Source organism: Physeter macrocephalus, chromosome 1 (assembly GCF_002837175.3).
Source record: "Physeter macrocephalus isolate SW-GA chromosome 1, ASM283717v5, whole genome shotgun sequence".
Classification (NCBI taxonomy): domain Eukaryota; kingdom Metazoa; phylum Chordata; class Mammalia; order Artiodactyla; family Physeteridae; genus Physeter; species Physeter macrocephalus.
Window position 1 is genome coordinate 120,376,250 of NC_041214.2, and position 15,038 is coordinate 120,391,287.

The 15,038-nt window shown below is 39.4% G+C and overlaps 2 protein-coding genes across 4 annotated transcripts in view; one reads left to right on the top strand and one right to left on the bottom strand.

Moving 5' to 3' along the window:
* Positions 1–13,277, bottom strand: part of ZNF654 (zinc finger protein 654) — a 99,283-nt gene extending 86,006 nt beyond the window's left edge. For all 3 annotated transcript variants that reach the window (XM_024120220.2, XM_007126354.3, XM_055086090.1), the window contains exon 1: positions 13,021–13,277. In XM_024120220.2, coding sequence (XP_023975988.1) covers positions 13,021–13,209 — 189 coding nt within the window. In that variant the 5' untranslated portion in view covers positions 13,210–13,277. The remainder of the gene's footprint in view (positions 1–13,020) is intronic.
* A 180-nt stretch (positions 13,278–13,457) lies between these two features.
* CGGBP1 (CGG triplet repeat binding protein 1) overlaps positions 13,458–15,038 on the top strand; it is a 7,496-nt gene continuing 5,915 nt past the window's right edge. The window contains exons 1-2 of the mRNA XM_007126356.4: positions 13,458–13,710; positions 14,304–14,508. The gene's annotated coding sequence lies outside the window, so the exon portion shown is untranslated. The remainder of the gene's footprint in view (positions 13,711–14,303; positions 14,509–15,038) is intronic.

Here is a 15,038-nt window from a genome sequence, read left to right on the forward strand (position 1 = left end):
GAAAAATATCATAAGCACACAGTGGCACAACCACTTGATGAATTTTCCCAGTAAAACATTACAAGTTATAGACACTGGCAGTTGCCAGAACTGACTGGCACCCTGGTAAAGTTGAAACCAAAACTGACTTGGTACCCTGTTTTTCGTGCACCCGTCTTTCCTCTAATATCCATCTTTAGTGATATCACTAAATCCTACTGGCTAAAGTGATGTGAGTCAACTGTACTAAGTTCAAGGAATTACTAGTGTTTCTAAATTTAATGGCTGTTGGCTGGTTAAAGTATTAAGTGTTTGCCCAATGACCAGGAAGGCAAGAATTTTGTATCTTAACCTCTTTGGGACTCTAGTTCTTAATTTCTCTTTGTGAACTTGATAATGGGAAACAATTCATTTGATCCAAATGAAGTGTTTCTGGCAGACAAAACAAAGGCCAAGTGGCAGGAGAATAGTTATTCAAGTCGAAAGAGGGGGCAAAAACACTAGGGTAGCTGAAGGTAAGTAGTGGACACAAAGAGTAATAGGGGACAAGTCAAAGAGCTAGACAGGGGCTGGATCACGAAGCCCTGCAGTCCATGGTAAGAATTCTGGCTTTGACCCTGAGTTAGAAAAGCATGGAAGGTTCAGAAGAGACCTCACTCTTATGGCTTTAAAAGGATCACTTTGGCTGTGTGGAGAAAAAACTGAGAGAAACTAAAAGCAGGGAGATAAAATTGTCCAAGGGAAAGACAACTGTAGCTTGGATCAAGTTCGTAACAGCAGTTACAGTGGTCAGATATACTTTTTCTCCCTTACTAGATGATTCAGTTCCTTGAGGGAAGGGGTTGTGAACTTTTCCTCCCTAAATCCCCTGTAATCATTAGGATGAAGCTTTCCACATAGTACACAGCCAATGTTTTCTTTCAGGAATATCTTCTACAACACTTTTATGTATCTAGATCTATGCCTAAGATAATTAAGGATAATTCAATTGATTGATATTAAGAAAAAGTAAGTTATGTATATATTGTCAGACAGGCACATATGCAGCATTTTATGACCACCTATTAAGTTATGAGCACTTAATAGTTGTTGAAGTTAAATTCAAAATATAAAAGAGAGGATAAAGAATCTCAAGAGTTAAAGGGCGACTTCCCTGGTGATGCAGTGGTTAAGAATCCGCCGGCCAATGTAAGGGACACGGGTTCAAGCCCTGGTCCGGGAAGATCCCACATGCCACGGAGCAACTAAGCCAGTGCGCCACAACTACTGAGCCTGCGCTCTAGAGACCATGAGCTACAACTACTGAGCCCACGCGCCACAACTACTGAAGCCCACACTCCTAGAGCCCATGCTCCGCTACAAGAGAAGCCACCGCAGTGAGAAGCCCATGCACCACAATGAAGAACAGCCCCCACTCGCCGCAACTAGAGAAAGCCCACGCACAGCAACGAAGACCCAACGCAGCCAAAAATAAATAAATTAATTAATTTTTAAAAAGAGTTAAAGGGCAATATATGTGGAATCTAAAATATGGCACAAATGAAACTATCTACAAAACAGAAACAGACTCACAGACATAGAGATCAGACTTGTAGCTGCCAAGAGGAAGGGGGAAGGGAGAAGGATGGACTGGGAATTTGGGGTTGGTAGATGCCAACTATTACATTTAGAATGGACAAACAACAAGGTCCTACTGTATAGCACAGAGAACTATATCCAATCCCCTGGGATAAACCATAATGGAAAACAATATTTTAAAAAGAATATTAAATAAAGAATGTATATATGGTAAAACTAAGTCACTTTGCTGTAAGCAGAGATTGGCACAACACTGTAAACCAACTATACTTCAATTAAAAAAAGGCTAACGAGTAATTCAAAATAATAAAATTTTAACAATAATAATAAAAAAAGAGTTAAAGGACAAAATGGCTTCAGTTAATATAGAGTTTTTAAGAAACTATCAACAGAATAACAGAATATTTTTTTCAAAAAAATCAAATTAAGAAAGGACTGCATAAGAGTTAAGTCCCATAAAGAGAAACAGAAATAGCATATCTGCTCTTTACAAACACAGGATGAAATGTAGCAAATCAAAATAATAAAAAAGGATGAATGAGTTTTAAGATTCTCATAACTCAGTTCTATCTAATTTTTTTTCACAACTTTCTCGCCTCTTGATTATGTTATGTACACTCACTATAGTGAATCTGGATACTTAAAAAAATCATCCATAATTTTCTGCCCATTCTGCCCACATATAACCACTATTAACATCTTGGTAATTTCTCTTTTCTAGCTGTGTGACTTGGGGTTAGCTGTTTAACCTCTCTGCATCTCATCTAAAATGAAGATAAAAATAGTATCTATCTCACAGGGTTGTTGAAAAGAATAAATAAGAAAGTAGGACATGAGCTGACATACTTTTTTTGAAAGGGCCAGAAAGCAGCTTATGGGCCATACATTCTCCATCTCAACTACTTAACCCTGCTATATCATGAAAGCAGCCACAGAAAAATACAGAAGTGAAAGGGCAAACCCCAATAAAGTTTTATTTGCAAAAGAAGACAGTGCTGCTTGTGTCACAATGGCTTACAGCAAAGGTTCATAACCTGTTGGTGTGTTTGGATGATTGTGGTCTGTGTTTGTTTAGAAAGTTTTGAAATTCTTAAGAGAATGTGATAAAAACAAACAAAAAACCTTAGACCCACTCACCAAGGAAATGTAAATACAACTTTTTTTGCAAATAATTTCAGCGTTCACAGACTTCCTGAAGTACACGAATGGCCTCTACGGATTATCATCAAGAAATCCTGTTTCTAGTGAAATAGCTCATTTGATTTTTCTTTACAGAACTTTCCCCCTCTAAAATATGGTGAGAATGGACCAGCCTATATTCAAACTGTATAATCCTGCTACAAACAAATTTTTCCACCTAATTTTTTTGTCATTGTACTTTATTTTCCTAGATCATTATATAGTCATTGAGGACATAATTTTTTAAGGTTGAATAATAGTTTATGAGGGTTGAAAAATGTTCAACTGTTTTAGATGTTCTGGTTGCTTTTCCATTTTCAACTCACTCCTTTCATTAATTACAATTAATGCTATGATGAATCTCTTTAATCCAAATTTATATTTCCTCAGAAATTAATGCTATAAGTCAAAAAGTACAATTTTTTTTTTTTTTTTTTTTTTTTTTTTTTTTTTTGGTATGCGGGCCTCCCTCTGTTGTGGCCTCTCCCGTTCCGGGGCACAGGCTCCGGACGCGCAGGCCCAGCGGCCATGGCCCACGGGCCCAGCCGCTCCGCGGCATGTGGGATCCTCCCAGACCGGGGCGCGAACCCGGTTCCCCTGCATCGGCAGGCGGACGCGCAACCACTGCGCCACCAGGGAAGCCCACAAATTATTTTTAAAGTTTCTAATATATTTTAATGAATTATGGTTCAGAAAGGTTGTGGTGATTTCTGCTCCCACCATTTGAAAATGAGATATCCATTTCACCACACCCTCATGAGCATGGAATATTAAACTTTACTAACAAGTTCTATAATCTGAAAGATCTTTGGCAAAAGCTTTCAAAACATGGTAAAGGATAGAAAATAAAGTCTAAAAATGCACATCCACTGTGCTCTGGGTTAGTAAGATTTCAAGATATTCAAGGTTGAATCTTAAATAATATGGAGAAACAAAGTTTAAAATTTTAATCATTAAGAAAAACATCTAAAATATATTCCATACCCTCCAGCCTTCAAAACACAAGGTAATAACATAAAGTAACAGGTCTGTAATCATCATAACCCTTGCATTAAAAAAATAACCATTATAGTGAACCACTGCTTCAGAGCGAAGCATATCCCACTCAGGTAAGTTGGGGGAAAAAATAAAAAGGTTGAGAATCACTTCTTACAGGGAACCTCTGATAGCTTCAGTTCGATTTTTTTTCTCTCTTTTACATTCATGAACATCTTTAGTTTCTGCTGCCTTGAGTCTTTTTAAATCACTGCTTTTACTCAGTCAATAATTGCTTAAGTATGCTGTAGTACATATCAATGCATATGCACAGATGCTATAAAAGATACCAAATGCATATTCCTAGATACAATATATGTGTATATTGGAATGGTTAAGTACACCTCTTGACAGATGGGCCAGGATTCCAGCCCGACTTAATCAAACCATTTAACCTCTTTTGGTCTTAAGTTTCCTGATCTGTAAAATGAGAATAACGGCACATACCCTGTGGGGTAGTAGATTAAATGAGACAGAACAGGTAAAAGACTTATCACAGTACCTGACACATGGAAAACACTCAAAATATAAGTTATATACATATATATAGCACTCCAATAAAATAAATAAATCGTCCAGATACTAAAAATATAACACACACATATCAAATCACTGGCAACAGTGATTAGCGAATATTTAGAACATTTCAACTTTAGGGTAACCAAAACAGATATGGGTTAATTTTGGTAAACTCTAGTTATAGAACTATATATTAATAAATTGTGTACATGTTTTATTGGGGTATCATATGTGTATACATATTTTCAAGGTACATAGAACAATGTTGTACACTTATCTATTAATATCTACTGATACAACTACTTTTCTAACTTCTCCTTCTCCTTTCACTTCTCTGTTTTACCACAAATGTAGCCAGAAAATGAGGATATCCCCTTCTTTCTCAAAGTTAATTAACTGATCAATTACAGTATATCACTCAACTCTGAATAACTACTCCAGTCTGACTCCTGCTCCCATCGTTACATCAAAACAGCTCTGCTTAAAGTCACCAAAGACCTGCACGTTAATTCAACGGTTGGATCTCATTAGCTTTTGATGCCAGTTACTATTCACTCCATTCTGAAATATTCTCTTTTCTTGTCTTCTGTGACACCATAGTTCCCTGGTTTTCTCCAAGCTCTTTAATCCTTCTCAGACTTCATTTGAAGACTCAACCTCTTCTACCAGGCCTTTAACTATGGAGTTTCTGAAGCTTCACTTCTAAGTCCTCTTCTTTACTCACTCTATATTATCTCTTTATGTGAGCTCATTCACACACACGGCTTCAAATACCATCCACACAACTATGATTGACCAGATCTCACTTCTGAGCTCTGCATTATGTAAATCTAGCCATCTTTAAGATCTCTTCTTTGGTGACGATACACACCTTAAATTCAACAAGTTCAAACTAAATCAAAGAATCTCAGCCAAGTTCAACTTGCCCAAGAATGCCTTTTATTAGCCTGCATTTTATAGTATTATACCTTTTCTTCATATAACTTATCAAAGTTATACCTACATACAAAAACAGAGACAATGCCTTTTTATCACTATATGCCCAGTGCCTTATACAGTCATTCGTCAGGATCTGGGAGACTGGCTCGAGGACCACCCCCAACCCCTACCCCCGCCCACAGATATCCAAATCTACAGGTGCTCAAGTCTCTCATATAAAATGATGTAGTATTTGAATCTACACATATCCTCCCGTATACTTTAAATCATCTCTAGACTACTTAAATACCTAATACTATGTAAATAGTTGCCGGTGTGCAGCAAATTCAAGTTTCTTTGGAACTTTCTGGAACTTTTTCCCCCAATATTTTTTCATGTCTGGTTGGTTGAACTCGGGGCTGCAGAACCTGCAAATATGGAGGGCTAACACTATAAACAACAAGCATTAACACTAACATCAATGACTCTTTTTTCTACTGTTTAAATGGAAAGCTTTTCAGCTATTTTCACATTCATGGCTGCTTTGGAGAATTGAGGGTATTAAGAGGTTGGTACAAGAGTGTCAATGTACTGAACTTTAGGATTTTATGTAGCACTTTATACAGATTGACCTCCTCTCATATTTAGTTGCCACCAAGTGTTCCACCATAGCTCTAACCAGGTGATGTTGACTGGGTATCATCCTAGAGAGGAGACCCAAACTGAAGAGAGTTTACTGCTGAAATGATGAACTGACCTGTCAGAGAAATAAGGAGCTAAAAAATAAATGTGATATATATTACATGAAAGCTGAAGATTACCTTGTATTTGATTCATTCGAAATTACAAATCTTAAAAATGCTCTCCAAAACAGACTAGGTACTGCTGTATTTACAGCGTAACTAGAATTAATATTTAGTTAAATAGATTACATTAGATCTTAAATGATCTAACAGCCTTTCCATTACATTTTTTAAATATAAATTTATTTATTTTTTTATTTTTGGCTGTGTTGGGTCTTCGTTGCTGTGCACGGGCTTTCTCTAGTTGCGGCAAGTGGGGGCTACTCTTCATTGCAGTGCGCGGGCTTCTCCTTGTGGTGGCTTCTCTTGTTGTGGAGCATGGGCTCTAGGGGTGCGGCCTTCAGTAGTTGTGGCACACGGGCTCAGTAGTTGTAGCGCACGGGCTCTAGAGCACAGGCTCAGTAGTTGTGGCACGCGGGCTCGGTAGTTGTAGCGCACGGGCTCTAGAGCGCAGGCTCAGTAGTTGTGGCGTACGGGCTTAGTTGCTCCGCAGCATGTGGGATCTTCCAAGACCAGGGCTCGAACCCATGTCCCCTGCATTGGCAGGCAGATTCTTAACCACTGCACCACGAGGGAAGTCCCTCCATTATATATTAATATACATTTTAAATGGCATATTAATTGACCATATTTTATTGATCATGTTTTATTTTTTCAAATACCTCACCAGACACACATTTTACCATAGCTTTCTTAAATTTAATTTAAAGTTTTCTTTTTTGCTTTTGTTTGTAAATGCTAAGGTATAGCTTACCACATTTTGGCAAGAAAATCAAAAAGATTCTGTGCCAACAATAACAGTACAATTGGTGCCTTCTGTTTGGCAGAACTGCAAAATAATGGTATCACTAAAAATTTTAAAGCAATGAACTTCATTTAAAAATATTTTATTTGGGGCTTCCCTGGTGGCGCAGTGGTTGTGCATCCGCCTGCCGATGCAGGGGAACCGGGTTTGCGCCCCGGTCTGGGAGGATCCCACATGCCGTGGAGCAGCTGGGCCCGTGGGCCATGGCCGCTGGGCCTGCGCGTCCGGAGCCTGTGCTCCACAACGGGAGAGGCCACAACAGAGGAAGGCCCGCATACCACAAAAAAAAAAAAAAATATTTTCTTTGACCATCTTATCTATAAAAATTGAGATAAATTTTCTTTAAGCCAGTGTCACGAGTGGTTATTAGAAAGCAGTAATGAACATATATTTTAATGCAAGGTTGTGTATAAAGAAGTTACATAAATTTAGGATCTCACTGGTTAACCTAAAATGACCTTCATAAGTTCACTTAACCAACTCATTAAAAAAAAAAAAAGCATTTCACTTATTTTTGAGAAACAAGGAGTTAAAATTTCATCATGCTCAAAATATTCTTGCATTTATTCACAGAAAATAAGCAATCTGTGAAACAGGGAGAGAAAAAAATAAAATGTATTTTTTGTATTTTATTTTTCCTGATTATAAAGATAGTACGTTTAATCAAGAAAACATAAAAAATAAATAAATGTAAAGAAAAAAATTTAGCTATAAACATATCACTAATAAATTATCCACTGTTAACGATTTGGTATATTTGTTTTCAGTCTTTTTTATTTACAAAAGTGAAATCACCTGTCATCTGTGTCTTTTCAGTCATTATTATACCACTAACAGTTTCCCATATGAATAAATATTCTTTAAATACACGACTGTTAGGAGAACATAGGGTTCCATTATATGTAACAATTCCCCTAACTTTGGTCTAAAGGTTGTTTTCAATAATTTGGTATTACAAATAATGTCATTATGAACAATTAGCACTATTCAATTCTGAAAGTCAACATAAAAAAAGCATAAATAACAACAAAGCATTAGCTCTCCAAACACAGCCAACAAAATCTAGGGTTCATTTTGTTTTGTTTTTCCTTATTATAATAATTACAATAAATAAATAACATGGAGATAAATATCATACTTGCTAAAAGAGCTGCAAGTAATTGCCTCTGGGGAAGATGCAGGGAAGAAAAGGGACAGGGAATGAATGCTATTTAAAAAATATTATATTATACAATAAAATTATAACCAGTGGCAAAATAGAAAATCAAAAACAAAATAAAAACACAAACAACAATTGCCTCTACAATATCTTCTTGTTTTCTTCCTTCCTTATTAATAGAATCATAGACATGTGTCTATCAGGGAAAAAAATACAAAAAAAAAAAAAAAAACCAAAACCCAAATCCTAACATTATTTTCAGATGGGAATAGCTAACAAGATGGAAATGGAAGTTACTGAGTAGAACTTAGGGCAAGATGTTTTTGGCTTACCCCAGAGACACCCTGTTCCTGCTACATGGAACTCAGATGTGATGGCTGGAACTTCAGCAATTATTTTGGATCATGAGGCAAACTTGAGATAGGAAGATAAGGATGACTGATAAGAAGAGTGAATGATGGTAAAATGATGATAAAGCTACCATATCATCCCGACACTATCCATTCAAGACTTTTCATGTGAGAAATAAATGTGTACTATTGTTTGAGCTGTTTAAGTCAGGTCTCTACTAGCAGCAACATGCAATTCCTCATATTTAAGTTTTATATGACTTATTAAACCAAGTACATGTAAAACACATATAAAAAGTAACAGCAAATCAAAAAATAATTCCAATTAATTCTAAGACTAGTAAAAACGTATTATGATACCCTAAGAAACTGCTCAAGAAACTATAAATATTAGGTAAATTTTATACCAAGACTAAGAGATAAAGCTTGTATTTTCCTAAAACAATTAAATTTTAATTTCTCTAAAGTAAGAGGCATTAGCATGTATTTTATAAAACTATGAAGCGAACCCTTTTTCTGTCAGATTATCTCTTTATCTATTAAAGTGCCAGGTACCCAGTAGCTGCTTAAAATTATCTGAGGATCATTAAAGACTTTTTTTAAGACATAAAGTATCCACTAAGGGTTCCAAAGTAAGATTATAGCAGGGTTTCTCAACTTTGGCACTATTGGTATTTTAGACCAGATAATTCTTTGCTGTTAGGGCTGCCCTGTGCATTGCAGGGTGTTCAACAACATCTCTGGCCTCTACGTACTAGATGCCAGCAGCAACCCCCCAATTAAGACAATCAAAAATATCTCCTGACACTGCCCAATGTCCCCTACAGGATATAAAATCTGAAAAAAAAATGTAGTTGTTTTTGCAAATCATTTAGTGCTTCATCAGGAACATTTGGCTTTTCTAGTTAAATAACAGAATTTTAGAATTGTAACATTTCTAAATTCTCTCTAAAGTTGATTGTGGTATACAAACTCAAAGTGACCTACAGATTAGGTTATCTCTAATGTCCCTCTTAAACCTTCAGAGGATTTCACATGAAAGAAATATTAATAGCTTCTATCTATTTAAGCCTATCTATGTGCTAGGTATAGTACTGAGCACTTCATGTTCATTCTCTCATTTTATACTCCTGACATCCTCATGGGATGGCTACTTAACCCCTCTGTAATAAGAAATAATTTCAAAGTCTATTTTAGTCAACAAATCAAAGTGCTTCCAGAAATAATTATTTATCATTCAATATATTCATTCTGGCACTGAACTAAGAAGGTACCTTTACTTGCTTAATTTATAATTTATGATAAAAAATATTTCAATATATCTAGCAACAAAATTAAGTTGAATTACCACAAACTTCAGGAATTGGGGAAATATTCACAGTCCCTAACAAGTCAGAGAAATAATAATTAACTGTTTCTTGGAATATTTTTTATACTGTGGCATAATGAAAGAGTACTTTTTAAATTTTTCATCCATGATTCCCTGAGTTCTTCCAGTAACCTTTTTTTTCTCCTTTGCACAACTTGACAAAGAAAAAAAATCACTTTATAATTATTTGAGGATTCATCTGTTATTTCAATCTGTTGTTCAGGAGAAATTGAAGGCTGGGTCCAAACTCCCAGCTTCTTCACCTGACAAATTAACTTGTTCAGGCCTCAATTTCAACTATGTAACTTGTATAACAAGACGTATCTGAAGGCCTTAAGAGTTAGTAGGTCCTCAATAAAAATTACATTCCTCTTCCTTTCATCCTGAAATTAAATATCAGCTAAGTGCCAATTCTATTTGAGCAATTGTTGAGAGTCCACTAAAATAAGAGCCAAGGGAGGATATGATGGGGCAGTTAGTCTAACATTATTCAATGTAACTGGAAATGAACACATTCAATCTCCCAAATCCATCATCTCAAAAATGTTGTAGCCTAAGCCCTTAGTTTGAGATTTTTAATCACTATACTTGTATTGTTTCTCAAATAGAAAAGTATATCATCAAACACACTGAGTACATGCATAATTTTTCACTTATATTATCTAGTCTTCCGTTTTACTTTTCCCTGTGGTAAAAGACACAGAACCATTTTTGAAAAGAAGTGTTCCTTCCTCTTCCTTCACCCACACAGCTAACTGCCAAGAAATTTTGATTCATATTTCTCTCTAAAAGGAGGAAGATAAATTGGAGCCTTTCTTCTCAACTTCACAAGGCTGTGTGTATAATTCATATATTTAGTTAACTGTCACCAACCCAAGTGCGTATTATCCATTTTATAGATTACTCACAATTAAGTCATTTACTAATGAAGGTAAGTTACCCTTAGCGAACATTAGGAAACCAAACGTTTAAAAAGAAACAATCTTTAGGAATTAGATTATATAATCTACTGTTTCCCTTACTGGCAAATAAAACAGAATTACTATACTAGAATTTTGTTAATCAGTCGGTAAAATTCAACTTAATACAGGTAATCTTTTATTCCATCTAAAAGTTTTAATACAAAAAAGGACTTCACAAAGCTCACCTACAAGGTGGAACCAGGACAAGAACCCTAAGAAGAGATCGTTTGGTAATCTGAGTATTATAAAATATGTTATGAGGGTTCAGGTAAAAGTTGGTAACATGAAAGTATATCAGTATAACACTCATAATTTAGCAATACAAAATAATAGTTCATTAAGTTCTTCCTGTTTAGTTTTGCTTCTTTGGATATTTTAGGAGGTAGTGGAGTTTTATAAAACAGTCAACTTCATTTGTTCTTAAAATAATTTACTGTCACTATTCAGACACCGCATTTCACAAACTAAATTTATTCATTTATTCTTGAAGTTGATTTCAAGAAACAGAATAAGAGTAATTAAGAGTTCTCCAAAAATGTTCTGGCCCTCAAATTAAATTTCGCATTCTACAGCAAGTAAGGGTTATCTGTTCAGGTAAATTTACAAAGCTAAATGTAACCAAAGCCAAGTTGCTCATTAATGATATAAAAAGCAAAATACAGAAAAAGATAAAAAGACTTTCTGCCTATGACTATATTAAAAAGAGCAACTGTAACCTAATTTTTCAGAAGTTTAAAACTCCTGTAGATACAGTCTACTGATAACATCGTTTCTACATATAAAACATAGAAGACAAGCTCTGTAAAGACACTGAACCTCTAAATCATGAATGCCAATACCAACAAAAAAATTTTTAAGAAAGTCACTAAATAGAGAGCAATGCCAAAGAAAATTGACATACCCTTTACACCAAGACAATTTCCACTGTCAAACCAACTTATCTATTGGGGGAAGGGCGGATGAAATCAAAAAACAGTTTAAAGTATTAAAAACTTACCTGAATATGTCAACCCCACGCTTTTTTCGTTCAATGCTTGGAAATACATAAAATCAAATTTCAGCAAACATTATGCCCACTTCTGCTTAACTTTATTTCCTACTTGTTACCGGAATGAAATTAATGGCTTACTTTAATTAATATGTAAAGGATCCAAACCCTTAAGGATCCAAACCCTTTACATATTCATTCCTTTAATTACTATCCCTATTTGACAGAAGAGGAAAGAAACTAAGGCACAAAGAGGTGAAGTAATTTGTTCAAGATAACACAGCTAGAAGTAGTAGAGCTGTAACTTGAACGCTATATAGCCAAGAAAATAAACAAATAAAGGAATGGGGTGGAAAAGGAGCAGTTAAATTTTTTTCCCAAAAGAGTTTGCAAAGTAAGAGTGTTGTGAAAGAGAACAAAATGTTTAAACTATAAATATATGTAGATGTGAATGTAGAGAACACAAATTTTACCCCTACACAAGTACTTTGGTGCTTTAATATTTGATTATGGTCAAACATTCTAAACTACATCAAATTTTAGTGGCAGTCGACCAAGTAAACAATTTACTGTCACTATTCAGACACTTTTTTTTAACAAGCTAAATAAAATACACTATAATTTAAAGGAAAGGGGTTGGTGGTGATGTAACTGGAGCAACAGTTTCAGGAAAGCTACTTTCTCTATCAGCAGTTAATTAGAAAAGAGCTTGCGTGTATCGGGGAAAGGGGTAAGAAAAGGAAAGATGACAATCCCACTGCCTTAACCACACCTCCCAAAAAAGTAACTAAGTCACTGTGGGTCAGCGCCTAAACCACCTGGAGAACCAGCCCAGCGGGGTCTCGCGAAGAGATGACAGGAGACCCTAGCAGAGGGGGAGGGGTGGAGATGACAGAAGAGGGGGCGGTAGAGAGATGGCAAGCCTCCCATCTCCGGAAAAGGGGAGAATACGGGGGCAAGGGGCGGAGAAGGGAAGGCAGGAAATGTTGCCAGAGATTCCAAATGAGGTGACAAGAAACCGGGTAGGAAACACAAGAAAGGCGGGACCCTCGGGCAGAAAGGGGTCTGTTTGGGGCAGGGGAGGCTTGTCAGTACAGAGCTTTCCTGCCAGCTGGCCCTCCTTCTCTCCAGCCCCTCCACCCCCGACAAACTCTCACTTTCTCAGCAACCCTAAACCTGCGCAGGTCATCCCCGTCCCGCTCCCCGCCCCCCACCCCAAGCCGGATAGGTGGAGGGGGGAGCTTCAACCTCACGCTCCTTGTTGGGCTGGTGGCGCGAGCGCTGGACACAGCCCAAATTCGGGGACGGGAAGACCAGGAAAAGCAGGGAGGCCCAGGACCTGGCTGACAAGTCCTGGCGGCCGATGGGCGCCTCACCTGACAGAAGCGTCGGCAGTAATCCCGACTGCTGATCCCGACGCCGCCGCCACGGCAGCTGCCGCCGCCAGCGCCGCCTCTGCCTTCGCCCGCAGCTCTAAGCCCGGGAGGGCCTGGCGGGGACTCCACAATGGCCACGAGCTCTTCTCCGAGGCGTTCGGCCTCTTGGTCGCTCTCTTCCTCCGCCATGAGGCTCTCGCCGCCCAGCGCGTACCAGCCCCTGCGCCTCCGCCGCTGTAGCTGCCTCGGCTAACCTCCTCCTCCTCCTCCTCTAGTTCCCTCCCCTTTCCCTCCTCCCCAGCCGGACAGGGGCCTCTCGGCTGGTTCTACTTCCGGCTCCGCCCACCCACGCCCCCCGTTTTCATTGGAGAACTCTAGCTGCCAATCATGCACATGTCCGCCCTTCCACTACTATTGGCCAAGTCAACCGTCTGTTTGATAGATCCGCGGTCCGTTGGTCAATGTTGTTCGGCGGTTGCTGGGGACCGCCTACGAGCTCTCCCATAGGCGGCGCAGGAGGACTGGGCTCGGCGGGGGACACGGCGGCCGCTGCGGGGCTCGATCGGGCAACGGCGACGGCGGTGGCGACTGGTCCTCCTCCTTCACCCAACTGCACGTCCTTTTCTTCCTCTTCCTTTTCTTTCCGGCCGCGTATCGTCCACTTCCCCTCAAGGCGGCCCCTATCCTACGGTACCAAGGAGCTAGGGAGGCCGAGGGTGGGCCCGGCCGTTGGTGCGGGCTTTGGGCCCGGGGCCTTCCGGCCCGAAGCGGGAGCCGGGGGCGGGGCCGGGGCGCTGTTGTCGGCGGGAGGAAGAGGGAGGGGACGGGAAGCCTGACAGCAGCCGCCTCCGCCAGGCGCCTGCTGCCTCCTCCCTTGAGACTGCCGCCAACTCGGCTGTCGAGTTCCCGGGCCCACGGCCGGCAGCTGGGACTCGGCCCTGCCCAGCTAGCGGGCAGGGGCGGTGGGGCGCCGGCGTGCTGGGCTCCGCGCGGGAGGAGGGAGTCTAGACGCCGGGCGCGTCGCGAGCTCCGCCTTTCCCTCCTCCCGAACCCTGGGGCTTGGGCGCTCGGGGAGGTGCAGATCCGGGCGCACCACTGTGGAGGGACTGGGATGAGGAGAGTTGGGGTAAACGTTGGGATCCGAATTTGTGGTGTGGACTTAGAGTGATTTTAAGCACACCTGTGTGGTGGCTGTTGTGGACATTCTTGTTCGTTTTTTCATCCACCCTTTTTCCTTCCCCCTCCCCCATTTTTTCTTTCCATTTGTTTTTCGTGTTTTACAGTAAAGGCATGACTTCCCAGCACCTCAGGGAAAATAGGGTGCAAGCCCAGAAACTATTTCCACACCACCACTTGTTGAAAAACTGATTCGAAGGCATCTCCGGGTTTGAACAAACTGAAAGTGCCAGGATTTCATGCGTCTTTGGTTTTGCGCTGGAGACCCTTCGCTACTAGATATCAAGACGAAAAAAACTGGAAACTAATCTGGTAAACATTTAAACTTGAAAACTTCTGTTGAGTTTTATTTTTATCTAGTAAATGATTTGCTTCTTTTGTTGGCCAATTCCTGCTCTTAACTTTGTAACTTCCTCGTTTAACATATCTTTACTTCTATGGAAAACACTTTCGGTCTTCCGTTCTGTAAACTCGAGCATCCTCTACTGGGTGGATATTTACCTCTGCAGTAACACAAATATACTTTAAAACTTAAAAGATTTTTGGAATGTATAGGCCTTTCATATTAGCACAAGTGATTGCGCGTTTTATGCTTCAAAGAATAACGAACATGTTAATTGTTTTAGAGTATGAAATCCAAAGACAGAAGGCTTTTCAAATAGAATGATTTAAGCATTACTGGGCACAAATATGTAATCTTTTTTTTTTTGCGGTACGCGGGCCTCTCACTGTTGTGGCCTCTCCCGTTGCGGGGCACAGTCTCCGGACGCGCAGGCTCAGCGGCCATGGCTCACGGGCCCGGCCGCTCCGCGGCGTGTGGGATCTTCCCGGGCCGGGGCACG